Below are 15617 nucleotides of genomic sequence, written 5' to 3' on the forward strand. Positions count from 1 at the left end.
AATGCATCTTTCGAGAATTCCCACTTAGAAATTTTTATTTAATTAAATCTAATTAAATTTAAATTAAATTTTTATTTAATTCAACAAGCCTAAACATTTCATTAAAACTCAGTGATAATTCAGCAACTTGTCATTAAAAAACCCACAAAAACCAGAGTCTCTCCAAAATTCAAGTCCGTGGTCTCAGTCACCTTAATTGTTGCAATGACAAATACAAAACAACCACAATACAGAAACAAATGCCAGTAAAATATAGACTGTCCATTGCCCCTTGAATAAGAAGTATAGACTCATTAGCATTTAAAAGATGAATTCCCATCATCTTCCCAGTTTACCAAATACAAAGCTCTTCTGTCAAACCACTCATGTTTTCTTTCACACTTGTCTTATCTAGTGTTGATGTTTGATGTATAGAAATTCTAGGAGGTTATCCAAGCGGACAAGCCATGCCATCTACCTCCCCACCTACATCCTCTCTACTTCATTTACACCATTTCTCTCCCCCTCAAAAGTTTAAGTGCTGCACATCTAATTACTCCCAGAGCACTCTTTCTGAAAATACCTTCCAGTAGTATTTTTTCTGCAGAAATCAAATCAAAAAGTAATTTCTTGAGCATTGGCCGTACCTCCACCCTGTCCTTCTACTAACATTCATCCAAAATTAGTATTAATCGCTTCCATCACATGCTTATCTCCAGTTCATAACATGAACGCACCCAACGAGAAACAATTCCCAAAGAAAAGAGGAATTTTTCACATCATTTAGCTGCAGGCGTTCAACTCAGGGAGCTGCATTGTGGGAACAGTCACCTGAGGTTCTCCAGCACTATCAGTGAATATAAAAAGGCTCCTTCTAAAAGGCATTCCAAACACCACATTTAGGTTCATGCTCTCTGCCGAGCCCTGGAAGAGGTTCTCTGCTCTCTATTAATTATATGTGCAATATAGCAACATCAGCCTCCTCCAGCAATTTGTGTTACCTTACATTGGCCTCTAGAATTACTTTGTTGTCAAGTCAGACAACCTTTATCCCTGTCAGACTGTGACTGTGAAACATCATATAGCTCCATGCTATAACAAATTTGACAGTAGTGGTCTCCAAACAATTCTTAAGTACCAGAAAAGTAAGTACCTAGCAGCATATTTTTCTGCAGAGCATCTCACATCACACAAAAACTGAAGTGAACCTCTGCACTTCTCCAGCATTCAAACTGATGATAGGAAACAGACACACAAGGAAAGCTTGCTTAAGAACAGCCACTGAAGTCTTAGCAATGAAAGAATTCTTAATAATTAACCAGTTACGAAAAACATAAAGGAACCAAATTTGCCAAAGAAGAATGAAATATTGGTATGTATTTTGGCATACTATTACTCTGTAGACCGAACCATGCAAGTTAGAATTGAGAAAAACAACTAACACTGCTAGGAGACAAGCATTTTCTAACTACTTTGCCACATCCATCAGCAAGACAAAAATGTTCCTTTTGAATGATCAGAACAGTTTGGCTTTGATCTTCTGTGTATTCATATGGGTGACAGGAATAGAGAAGTTTTGGTGGGGTTTGGTATAAACCCCACAAGCTCAACCCACATATGGCACTATGAACCTTTCGAGGATGTCTCATCCTCTATAAAATGCTAAAAGACTGTTGGTCAGTTAAGGAAACAAATTATCCTGAATATGCTGCTAACACCAAACCTTATTGTTATATTTATTTCCAGACACCTGTGGGAAAGACCAGTTAGATGCTGGACGTGATGGTGTCAACACATGCCCACATGCCAGAGGATCGGCATCTTCCCATAAATCAGGTGATGCACAGAACACGCAAACAAGGCACAGGTAACTAAAAACTTTCCATGACACAAAGGACTGAAAGGGTTTAAGAAGTCTGAAAAAAAAAAATTTTCTAACAGTGAACAGCAACTTCTGTTAAAATGATGAATTATATGCTCTTCTGTGTAAATTACATGGAAGCACAGCAATCCCCTTTTTCTTGACTGTAATTCAGTGCTCATGAACGTGTCTGACTACTGTTGATGATACAAGGAACATTCTCTTATTACTAATCTACATTATGTCAATCCACACCAAGAGGATAAAATACATTTATAGTTTCTAGTTTCACCCAAGAGTGAATTATTTCAATTTCATTCATTTTCACTCCAAAGAAATAATATAGATTTGCCATATTGAAACAATTTGTTTCCCTTTCATTTACACACTTATCTATGAAGGCAAGATGAAATATGACACAGGAAGTCATCTCTCTTTACAGCTGTTATAGATGCTTTATAATTTACTACAAACTGGAATCATCAGCAATAATGTCTTCCAGGCCTTCACCCTATTTTGATCTACTGAAGTTTTCAAATCAGTTTTCATCTAAATATATATTAAATCCTTCCCTTCAAAAAAAGGGGGGATGAAATACAAGCTGTATGGGAAGAGTCTATGCATGCACATATACACAATGTTTCACCCAGATTTAGATTTCCTACCTATTAAATCAAAATCAATACTCTGTAAACAAACAAACGAACAAAAAAAAAAGGGGCAAGAATAACCCACACTCTCCAAACAAAACATTACCATTGCTCTTTAAACTGGAAAATAAAATAATTACAATTGTCTGACATCAATTAAAATCTTCACAAATACTCATTTAGTATTATGAGTACAGAAAATTACCCTTCTACTGATATCGTAATTTAAAAAATAAAAATGCCAAGCTCAGTAGTTCTTAGAAGTTAATTTCATCAGATAAAAAACTTACTAATATACACTGAAGAATTTAACTGCTGTATGCAAAAACCCTAAAGCACAGTTAAGATTGACTGTATGCCCTAATACTATGTACTCATAATTTACTCCTAATTTTTTTAAATGTCCAAATGTGACATTTAAAATCTTAATTTCTAGACTCTAAAAAGCCTTTTACAGAAACAGTAACACATTACTCTGAGTTATTTGCTCTTTTAAATAGTTATTTTCAAACTCTATTATCCAAAGTTTGATGGCATAAAAAGAGCAAGGGTGTCTGATAAGTTAATGTGAGAATGAATATATAATGTCAAGTCACATGGAAAGTTAGTATAAATCCTCCCCCCATCCCGAAACTACACATTTGAAAAATCAAGCCTCTCAGAAAAGAAATTAAATCAAGTTCTTCAAATTCTTAAGAGCTTTTCAGGATTTTTCCAAGCCAATTTAATTGTAACCATTTAAAAATACATCTGCAAAACAACCAAAATGTCCCTGCCCCAACCCTCCTGGGAGGATGTGAAAGAAAATACTATTTTTTTTATTTGTTTCACTCATTTTAGAAGACTCTATTTCTAGTCAATACAACAACAACAATAATAATCCTGCACGTTCATCTTCCCCTCAAAAATAAATAGCTTCAAGTATACCAGAGAACTTATCTCGGTAAACAGTGCATCAACTTAACCCACCGAAATTCTGCCAAATCTTACTTTTTAAAACTTTAACATAAGAGTTGATCAAAATTGCAAGTCTCATGTGAGTCACACAGCCAAGGAACTGTGAAAGCCGAAGAAGTATTAATTTGTAAAACACTGTCAATATCAAGAGAAGTCATGAAATCTATAGTCTTGCTTCTGAATAGCCTGGAAGCTAACAAGCCTAGGTTCTAGTTAGTGCAGTCCCCAAGTCTGCAAATGAAAGTAAGCTTTTTTGGTTAGTCAAATGCCAGGGGTAGGGGATCACTGAAATACTGCACATCGTTGAGAAAAGTGCTGAGAACAAAATAGCACTGTTCTGTCACTCTGTAACTGCTTGGTGTGCCTGTATCTCAAGTCCTCATGTACAGTTCTGGTGTCCGCATCTCAAGGAGTACATAGTAGGTACAGAAGGTACAGAGGAGATCGCCTAAAATCATAAAAGCAACACAGTAGATGGAATCGAAGAGGAGATGGTTGAGGAGGCTATGCTTGACATTCACAAAATCTTAATAAGAGCGGAAAAGGTGAATGCAGTGTTGTTATTCATCAGATCCCACAATACTGGAACTGGAAGACACAAATCAGTAAAAGAAACAGATAAAACTATTTGCTGCCACTAGAAGCTGTGAAAGCAGTTGGTAACAGCCCAATCACAGAAGGACTTTAGATAAACAAATGGACAAGGAATCCATAAGACTCATGGGCTCAGATGAACATAAGGAGAATGGAACACAGAGGATGGCCCACCATTCAGGCTCTTCCTGACCAGCATTTCCTGCTCTTGGGGTCAGAGACAGGACACAGGCAAGGTGCCCGTTGATCTGACTCAAAAGGGCACTTAGGTTGTTAATGAGAATGCAGCTCGATTAGCCAACTTTGCAATTTGCCATTAAAGGAGACAGGATAATTGAATTGAACAGAACACCGATTTAGAAATCAATATTTAATACACCTTCCATCACTGCTGTTATCCCCCAATACGAACAACAAAGAAAATGGTGTGGAGAAAAGTAATGAAGCCACTACTTTACTGATCACTAACGATGTTAGTTAAAATTTCCAAGATCTTTATTACATCTCCAGTGAAGTACAGAAGTATTTATCCCAATCTTACAAATAAAAAACAAGCATGAAAGTATAAAGCTGTAAAAATTGCTTTGTGGTGAAAATCAAAACCCAAATGCACAATCTGGTGCTTTGCAAAGATTGCTCTTTCTCTCATTTAGAAGACATTACAAATAATAAAGTAACTGCTTCCAGCAGCAGCCTGAAAATGATAAAACACACATGGCTGTCCTATAATTATCCCTACTATAAAAAAACACTACCTTTTAAAACATTTTTCACTTGCACTGATTTTTTTTCCAAACATGTTGTATTTTCTTTGCATCATCTCTCTTCCATTGCTTTCTTTCCTTCGCTCACTCATTTCTGTCAGTTAAAGATACTTACGCATGCTTTCACAGATCTTATTTCCTACAGATTAGATCTGCCATAGCACCAAATTTGTTCATTTTTATTTATAGGTCTTTTCAGCTTGATTTTTCAACTGTTTGTGCCTATCTTCTTCCATATTAGGGGGTGAATATTCCTTTTGTGAAGCAGGAAACTATTTAAAAGCTGCATCAAATGGAACCACTAGCCTAATCCTCCTGAGTGAAACTGAGATGAGAAAGAGCAAGCATAGTCCAAGCTCAAGAATCTTAAATTCAACACCAGTTCCACTACCTTCTTTTGATGAGAAAAAGGACACTGAATAAAGCAATTACTTTATGGCTTTTCCATTCATACACTGACTTATACCTTCACAAAGTGCTACACAGAAGACAACTTAGGTTTGTGAACAAAGAATCAAGTTTAACCACTGAAAAATTCACTTTACTATAAAATTTTTAATGTCATCCAAATTATTCCACAACTGAGACTGGCCTAGTGTTGGTTGACAGATGGCTTTATAAACTTAGAAACTGAAAAATGAATCCATGGAAGTGTATTACTTTGGTTTATGTATACAATTTGAATACTTATCATGTGCAATTTTAAGTGTGGTACAGTGTTTCAGATACACATCAACAAAGCATGCCCATTATCTGCTGAGAAATAGGGAAAAAGAAAAAATACTTTACACAATGGCATCAAACAACTTCAACATATGGCCATCACTGATCAACAAACTAAAATAAATCAGAATTTTTACAAATTTGGCAAAACAACATTTCCTTTTGTAAAAGCCTGTCTTTGTAAATATATATGGCAAGTTTTCAGTTAATTCTAGCACTTGGAGTGTAACAGAAATCACAGAAGAGGATTTAAAGAGTGATGAAGATGCCTTTTAAACACAGATTTGTCTTATGCAACATTAACTTTAAATACAGCTTGCTGTAGAATTTTTATTAATAATTTGATAATTTAGTGTTTAGGTATATCTTTATGTATCACTGTCAAGCTGAATAATTACTGAAAATTTTCATTTATGTCACATCTCTTTTATGAGGTGAAACCACTTGAAAACAGACCTAGAAACAATTTTCACTTTAAGAAACTCACAAAATACAAAGTTCAGAACACACAGAAATTCTATCCATACTACAAAACCAAAAATGCTGATGATTATGTCGAACATAAGGAATATGTAAGCTAGATCTCTTAAAGTTAAATTTTTCTTCTAAGCTATAAATCAAAAAATAAGGTTATACTATACTTTCTTATGATTCATATCCAACAAACTGGATTGGCAGGCACTCTCACATTTCTCACATATTTCTATACAAGCCATACTGACCCCTCTATACACACTTCTTGAGACAAATACTCATTTTCAGAGGATGAACTGTCCGTCAGGTTACCATCCACAGTTTAAAGGAGCACTAGCTTTTTGGCCTTTCTTGAAAGGTAAGTTGGGCTCTTTAGGTTAGGACAACTGAAATTGCTATGTCAAAGGCAGAGAAGGAATTAGAGAATAAAAAAGCTGCCTTGATAAAGTTCTTGGCGAAAAATGTTATTGATTACACCTGTAGAGACATGAGCTTCTATATCACTAGGATCACATTTGAAGCTGAAATTAAAAGCGTAAGCTTAACATCAAAAGTATATATAACATGAAATGAAGGGATCTTTTAAATCAATAAACGCTCCGTTCCAGACAAGGCAATAGCCTTCTTGATCTTGTGTAGATGACCTACATTGTTTGAAAAATCCGAGACTATCATCTTATCTTAGAAAAACTAAAAAATACCAGTTTGAACACATACTGGAAAAAACCATGTTTAAACACTGATAGATGGAAAGATAATCAAGCAGCACCTGCACACTAAAATGGAGACCTAAATAATTTTCTGTATTTAACAAAGTTAAAAAGGAAACATGCCAATAAAAACTCTTCGATATGGTCACCTTCTTCTAGAAAGAGTGATTAGCTCTTCATCCCACCCCAAAAAAAAAACCAAAAAGCTGCATGCCTGCAGTGAAAAATGAGTTGTGAAAATAATGTCAGTGAAAACTCTCAAAGGTCTGGGTGACATTTCAAAATTGCTTTCTTTTAATAATATGTTTCTGTAATGCAAACCAAGGTAATTTTTACTTATCTCTGGACACTACATTATCACTGTATTATATACAGTATTAGAATTTGGAAAAGATTTTAAGATTTCAGTGATAGACTAATGAAGAAAAGTTAATTTGTATTGTGCAGCAAGGTACTGGGTTTTTTTCCTCATCTCTGAAACATCAGCATATCTGTGCAGTTAGAAAGAAAATATTTATACAACAGTCAATGCTTCCCAAAGCACAGTACAAATATAATAACTAATCAACATGTTGGCTATGTAACCATTTGTATTTCTCATGTGCGGTAACTGAGGTAAAGATGGTTTCAGTCAAACAAGTTTCATCATTCCATCATCAAGAAGCCCTCTTATGAGGTTAGTAATGACATCGTGGTGAAAAATTTTTCAAATCCTTTTCAGCCTTACCAGAGCTCCTGCCAGCAACTCTATGTTTTTCATTGTCTATGTTTTTCATAGGTCAGTGATGCAGGGAGCTTGCATTTTAAGTCAGAACAATGCTCAAAAGCTTCTTTAGGATGTCTGTGTACTTTTTCTGATTACCACAATTCTCTGCTGGGGGAGGAGAGTGAACCCAGAACTACTTGCCTAAAAAAGCCAGTGCTAAATTAAATCTGCAGACACTGCTTTCTTCTCAGTTTATTTCAACTGGGACCATGCTTCATCTGCTTCTTCCTCAAGAGTCAACTCCTCACTCATTTCAACATCTTCATAAATTGAACCATATTCGGAATGATTTTTGGCAAGTTATTAGCAACGAAGTTTCCATCAAGCACAGGAAAACTGTATAACAGATATCTGCTCTTCCTATATGAAGACAGGCTGAGTGAGTTGGGCTTGTTCAGCCTGCAGAAGAGAAGGCTCCCAGGATAGCCTTATAGCAGCCTTCCAGGATCTAAAGGCAGCTACAGGAAAAGTTGGAGAGGGATTTTTTACAAGGGCCTTTAGGGACAGGACAAGGAGTAAAGGCTTCCAGCTGAAAGAGGGGATTTAGATTAAAGAAGTTCTTCGCTACAAGGGTGGTGAGGCACTGGCACAGGTTGCCCAGAGAAGTCGCGCATGCCCCATCCCTGGCAGTATTCAAGACCAGGTTGGATGCGACTTCGAGCAAACCAGTCTAGTGGTAGTTGTCCCTGCCCATGGCAGGGGGTTGGAGCTAGGTGATAGATAAGGTCCCTTCCAACCAAAACCATTCTATGATTCTATGATGGTTCAATGTCAGAGACCTACTGGTGAGGCTGAAAGTGAGACGTTGCAGCTTAATCAGCAGCTACTTTCCATAAGGTGACTCTCCCAAGTGGAAAGAAAAGTATAATGATTCCACCATCACCAGTACAAAGCACGGATATCTGAGGCTGCCTGACCAAGAACAGAATTAAAGAAAAAAGTCTTGTCTAGCCTATATATGAAAACCACACCTGTTCACATGTCACTACCCGCAAAATAATTGTGCACAGCTACCAACATTTCTTAGTTTAGAACTGTGTTAGTCCTGAAACATTTACTCTTTTTACATTTTGCTTTTCTCAACACTCAGGAGACAGGGTCTACAATTTAATTTGTCTCCACTCAGGCAGAGGATTACAAATGGTGTAATCATTAGTAGCAAAAACTACTGAAGCACTGAACAAAAAAACCCACCCCATATAACCAATGTTTAATAAAAAGAAAGGCAAGAAATTCTGTCTGCACTGATAAATACATTTAATACACGAGTATGTCTTCTAAAGTGGTTTCTACACCATGCTTTCTGTAGCAGCCAAGTACTTTGAGGGAAACATGGAGCACTTAGACAGACTATACCATTACTAATTCAACCTACCAGTATTAGAAAACCTCAACATTTTTAAATTTAGAACAAATTAAAAAACAGGAAAAAGAGTATGTTTTAAACATCTCCCACATTTACAGCGTTATTCTACAGGCATCTATCAGTTCCTTTAATAGAAACATGCTTAAGGACAAAAAAATTATGCAGTAATAATTAATTAATATTTCCCTTTGATTAGTCACACTATAATATCTAAAGAGGAGATAAGAAAAAAAAAAAAACCAGTAGCAAATGCAGATTAAAAAAATGACCTCTTTGCCCTCTCATTATAATTTTCAAATTCTGGAATTGTTGGCAAAACAGCATTACATTTCAAACTATAAATTGGTCTGGTCAGGTAAATATTCCCTCAGTTAAAACTCTGCATCATCCCATGTCAGATGAAACATGGAAAATTAGTTGAGCGTTTCCTTCTGATTTAATGTATAATCTCTGTACTTGCTCTCTGTAGCATAACCAGCAAACCAGAATGAGTCTGTAAATCTGGGAAGCTTAGTACACCAGTACAACATACACTAGGAATAAGAGTTTCACTAAAGGAGTTTAAACAGAAAGAAATTCAGTCTTTTAAACTTTTACTATAGTGACACCTTGTGGCTACATTTGACTTCTTTTGATATCTCAAAATTTTTCATTTTCTTATAATTGCTCTAATGAAGTTCTTCAAAATTTGTGGTCTAGGACAAAGTAAAATGATGAAGCCCCAAAACAAAAATGAAAGAATGAAAAAAAGGAGAAGCATAAAACAGAAAACAGCCTTGCCTATTCAAATTAAAGGCAGTAACATTCACTTAGTGTATCTGCACTTTTTTATCCCCCCCCCGAGCGAGCTGTGGCTTAGAATCTAAACTCTGACTGCTATACCAATGTGAAAATCTGCCTTTTTTTTTTAATGAGCTATTGTTGCTTATGCATATTCACTCTGTTATTCACATCAGTTATGAAAAATACCATATAAGCAGCTCTCATAGTTTTTATCAGTGATTTGTTGAAACACATGACAATCCAAATTCTCAGGATCATGGACTACATGCTACATAGGACAGAGTTACTTTCTTAATATAATCAAGAATATGGTATTCATTTTGGCTTATTTAACAGGTACATATTGAAAATACTTGCAAATATGAAAGAAAAATATTCACTTCAAAAATGAATAACAAACCGCACAAGGAAAACAGATACGCAAGATTCTCTTCTACATAGCCACACTGTTAAAGGAAGGTGGATTAACTATGAACCGGACACTTGCTCCTAACTTTCACAAGGACCTGCTTACATGACTATTTTCTGTCTCCTATCTTCTCTCTAACAAAAGCCTCCAGCTCTACACGAGAATTGCTATGTAAATGCAAACAATGAAACTAGGACCAAAAGAAACACTAAAAAAACCCACAAAATACCACATTAAAAAAGATACATTACTCTATAGTTGTCTCTTACTTGCTTTTTCTACATACTATATAGCAGTATTTAAAGGTGGTAGAATAATGTCCGCTAAAAGCATTTAAAGCAAAAATTAAAAATCTAAAATATAATTATGACAATAAAAAGCCCAGGTATTATACCTAGCATTTTCTCTAGCTAAAAAAACAAACAAGCACAATCAAACAAGCACCAAACCACACACACACACAAAAAAAAACCCCAAAAAACCCCTCTCCAAAAAAAAAAACAAAACAAAAAACCCCATTTAAAAAAAAAAAAAAAGGAAAAAACCTAACTCAAAATATTGCAACCCTCTCATCTGTTAGGCTTAACTTCAATGCCTAAGAAATAATCTTCACTGTACAAATTAGCTTGTATATTTAAATCAGGGATTACATTCTACAAATAACAAATAAATCATCTCTGTGTGTGAGAAAGCATAAATAATCTTCTCATTTCCTTTTTATTATAGAATTTCAGAAGTCTTTGGTTGCTGCTCTTCCATTTTCCATCTATTAATCTAGAAAAAGGTTATGGATGGCAAAAGTTACTCTGAACCCATGAAAGATGGACGGGAGCATACCAGTAAGTAACAGGAAGAAGAGTGTAAAGTAGAATGTAAGTAATCTTTGCACACTACTTACTCGATTCTGCCTAATCAGTTTGGATGGCTTAGTACACACTTTGCCAAGTACAAATTATCTTTCAGGGGAAGCACATTACTGCCCCTAACTCTAACATTATTGTGAATATTCCACAATCCTCCATATATCAAAAAAAACCCCAAAGTCATGACAGAGACTATGACACATGATACAATAAATGACTTGTTAAAAAGACTGGTCTTAATTCATTGTGGTATAAATTACTTCTTTTATTTAACAACTAACTGCCAAAAGGTTGCATTTTTTCCGTGCAGCTAATGTGAAAGAGGCATTGATTGTAGATTTGAAAATGGATATATTTAAGAGAAAAGTGAAAGGTTTTCAAAAAACAAATAAACCAACCTACATACATGCAAATAGAATACACTCCCATCAATTTTTATGCCCATGGAAATGTTTGAATAGCTTCTTAAAACTCAGGTGAACATATTAGTTCAGCTCTTGACAGCTCTCACCTTGCATAACTAATATTTATGCAAAAGGTAACTAAAAAAGACAACTAACCTTGCCTAATGTTACAGGGCTCACATTTCCTTTATAATCTATGCATGAACAATTGCTCTACTGTATCAAGATACAAACAGGCTGTCCTTCAACAACGTGTACAGAATCTGGCATATTCTACTCCTTTGCTTTGAAAGAAAGTGGGTAAATAAAAAAGCTAATAGCCCTAGTCTCCAATTCCTTGTTGCTCCTCAAAATGTCATCCTATACAGTGATGCCATAAAGCCCTTTGAGCTAAAATAAATGTTTTTTAAAAACAAAACCCCTCAAACATCACCTATCTCAAACCTACACCGGTAAGAAACTGCACTGAGAAAGATACTTAGTCGATCATCTTCTGCTGAAAATGCATACAAACCTTTAAGAAATTGCTGCATAGTTCCCTAAGTGGTTGCTTGCAAAGATATTATCTGCATTAATAAGATAAAATGGGAATAAATGATAAAACTAATGGCAAGAAGACAGAGCAAAGCACAATGCTTGCAATGCACTCCTCTCTACTGTTGCCCATAAACAGAAAAATTCTGGCACCGGGACTTGTCGCACTGACTCAAGAATACAACAGGAGCAGTGCTGAGTAATACAAAACCAACTAGCTTTGAACGTAAAGAATGTAGTGATTAACCTAGTGCTGGTAAATGTAAGTGATTTGCTGAGTTATATTATAGTCTTCCTTTAAAAACAGGGCAGGCATTTACATTTTCAAATTAAATAAATAGAGTTTTTTAAATTATCTGCTGATAATCTGGTAATAATTTCTTTCCAAATGGCATATAAACCACTTAAACCTATCTGCCCTTAGATAAGCATGCATAACTTATCTGTAAAAACTGAATATCAAATATTAAAAGAATACATTCTGACATAATCTCATATTAGCTCGTAACAGTGCTCACAACACTGGAAATCATCTCTTTTTTAGATGGCTAAAACTGCTATTTATTTTAGGATTTCTGTTTTGAGTACGTATCTTAGAGATAACTAGTTTAACTCATTTAAGTAAATAAAACTACTTTAAATACATAATTACAAACCCCCGAATTTTAAGTCAGAAAAAAATAATACTCCTTGTTTATTTTTTTCTAAACAGAGTATTAATTAAAGCCAGATAAATAAAAGTCTCAAATACTAATACAGATACGTGCATAGCCTCCCCGCACTCAAAGCCTCTCTTCTGGAGGTCACCTGGTTCATACTCCTAATCAAAGCAGAGCCAACCTTCCAGTTAGACCTAAATATTTATATTGATATAAATAAATAAATACAAAGTTCTTGAAATGGAACTGCTCAAAAAATTATCTGCAATTTTAGGTCTTTTATTACATTCAAAATAGCCTTTTTTTGTTATTTGCAAGAAAAGAATACATAAAGAGCAGTAGTGAATTATAGCCATGGTACTTTTACTTTTGAGTAGCAAATGCACTCTTACTATAATATAGGCTTCAATTCATTGATGTAAAGACAGATTACAGAACAGCCATATCTAAACTACCCTGAATTATCATGTTGACTCACAAGTGACAACTCTTATTGCCTTAAGGTTACTGCTCCTTAAGTACTCATAGACTTAGACTGCTACATGACTTTCTCTTTAGCTCTTTCACCCACTCTTCAAAGTAGCTGCATCTCCAGGGAATTCCCCATCACTTTGTGGATATAATAATAAGGAACAGAGATTTATAGAAAATAATGGGCTTACTGGGGATCACTGAGTGGAACAGGAAAAATTAGAGGCACGAGGACTATGTGATAAGGAAATATCTGCTGTAGCTACCTGGACAACTGTATACTTCAAGTCTCTGCTAAAATAAAATTGCAAGGGGAAGGCTTCCAGGTGTGTCTGTGCATGCGTATGAGTAGAAAATATATAGCTACATATACAAAAAACACCACATGAAATAAGCTCCGTCCTGTTCTCCTCCAATAGAGGGCAAGTCATCTACAGAGGATTAAGAGATCATGGGAGTGCTAGAATGTCCAAGATTTCCTTCTGCACCAAAAAATGAGTAAGGTACCACCTAAATCTCTGGAAAAACATTCTCTCCCCCACTCTTCCTTCTGAGCACTTTCAGGCAAGGCTACAAAAAGCCGTCACCAATACAGAACAACGATGGTCCCAAAACGTAGCAGACACACAGATGAAGACAGCTGAAAGGGGTATGACAAACAGATAAACTGGTGTTGAAGTAGAAAAATCACTTTTGGACAAGTCTTTGGAAGAGGCCAAAGAATGGCTGCCCTTTTGAAAGAAGATTCAGGAAAGTCCCACCATAACATCCTAGACCTCTTCAAATCTTCTTGGTAACATGATGTAACAAAAAAAAAAAAAAGCTGTGCTCACTAGCAACCCATCCACTGTGCACCAAGTTAAGGTCACACACACAAAAAATAACCCCAGGAAATGTAAAACACCTACAAACTCCATGAGGCATTTCATCATTACCAGATGATTTATCATAGAGAAAAATTGTCAGATACACACACAAAGTAAGGGGCAGTGCCAACCATTTCAGAAAGAGAAAGAGTAAAATCAGGATCATAAAACTTATGTGGAAAAGGTAAGAATGTATTTGTTTGTATCAGGAAAAATAAATTTCAAGTCAGTTACATTCAGTATGACCTTACTAAAGGACAGGAAGGCTAAGAAAGAGTTATCTGAAAAGGAGAGACATGCACATGATCCATCAGACTTTTCATATAAACTACAACTGCTTGCCAGCAAGCCCACATTGCAGAGCAGGAAAGACCAGAAACAAAGGCCGTTCTTTGAAAAAAAGAAAGCACTTTGCCTCCTTGGGGATTTCAAGCATTGCTGTGCCAAATAAAAAGTTCATGTCTACAGAATAATTATCACAACACAGTGCATTTTTTTTTTCCCTCTTTGGGTCTATGACCCAAAACCTAATGATGATAACATGTTGGGAATCTACTGATTATGGCCTCTTTATCAATAAGCTTGATTCAGTTTTGGGTAAGACAGGTTCAATATGATTATAAGCTTTTTCCAGAATTCCCAGCATCTACAGTAAAAAGACATCACCACCTTATCAATGATTGGACCCATCTAGCTTCCTTGGTTTACAAAAAGCATTGCTCAAATCTCTTTAGTTCTCTCTCTCCCCTTTCACAACTATCTAAAACACTTTTACGATGCAACAGCAGAAAAGATGTAAAATATATAAAAACACATTTCCAAGTTCTGTAGCAAGTATGTAAGTAAACACATTTTAAACATTTTGAAAGCCAAGTAATTATGTTTACTACTGAGTGAAATAAACACATCAGCTGCAACAGGAAAAGTGAGCATGACTCAAAACAAGAAAAAAAAAAGGAAAGAAAGGAGAAAGATATACATAGTTAGAGATGGAAGCACCAGAGTTTTGAAACAGGATGCTTGCCATTTATCACGTATATTTATATTTAAAAAACATCTACCAAGATAGACACATTTATTTTAAGACAGCTGATGAAAGTTGTATATCATACATTTTGAGAAATAGATAATGCAGTAGCCAAATCCAGCAACTTATTATTGTGCCTACATTATTTAATGACAGACATGCAACATTACAGTGATGAACTAACCTGCAGACACGGGCAGGAAAATATAGGTTCTGCCAGGACCGACAGAGGTATTTAGAGTGATCGATAACCCGAATCCAGTCTAACTCATCCATGGACACCTCAATGTAGTAGGAATAAGACCTATGGATTGTCAAAAAACACTGGTTAGAATGCAAGCAGCCACATTTTAGGTATTACATTTTACACTTTCTTCTGCATTTCCAGCTGTGCTGAAAAGAAGGTTATTTGTTCCTATCCACAGACCTGTACCTAAGATATCTAAAAGAAATCCCCATTTTCAAAATAGCTTTGAAAATAAATTCACATGCAGTTTATGTTAAGGGATGTTTTCAGAATGACTTAAAACATCCTAACACTCACAATCTGCAGTAATTAGATGAGAACATGCAACGAAGACTTTCAACTCAGTCATAAAAATAATCATTTGTATTCCTTCTGCATGCAATAAATCCAAAACACCAGTGATACAGTTATTATTGCTATTGCCATATCAATAAAGAAAAATTTAAAAACATTTAGCAGATCAAAACCACAAATTCAAATCCTTCACTTGAAAAAAGTTTACTTTATGAT

At 35.4% G+C, this 15617-nt stretch overlaps 1 protein-coding gene across 2 annotated transcripts in view; it reads right to left on the reverse strand.

Moving 5' to 3' along the window:
* The window catches only part of BTBD9 (BTB domain containing 9), a 128781-nt gene that overhangs the window by 97396 nt on the left and 15768 nt on the right, over positions 1 to 15617 (reverse strand). For both annotated transcript variants that reach the window (XM_030499211.1, XM_030499212.1), the window contains one exon: positions 15045 to 15164. In XM_030499211.1, the coding sequence (XP_030355071.1) occupies positions 15045 to 15164 (120 nt within the window). The remainder of the gene's footprint in view (positions 1 to 15044; positions 15165 to 15617) is intronic.

This window comes from Strigops habroptila, chromosome 10, assembly GCF_004027225.2.
Source record: "Strigops habroptila isolate Jane chromosome 10, bStrHab1.2.pri, whole genome shotgun sequence".
NCBI classification, from domain to species: Eukaryota; Metazoa; Chordata; class Aves; order Psittaciformes; family Psittacidae; genus Strigops; species Strigops habroptila.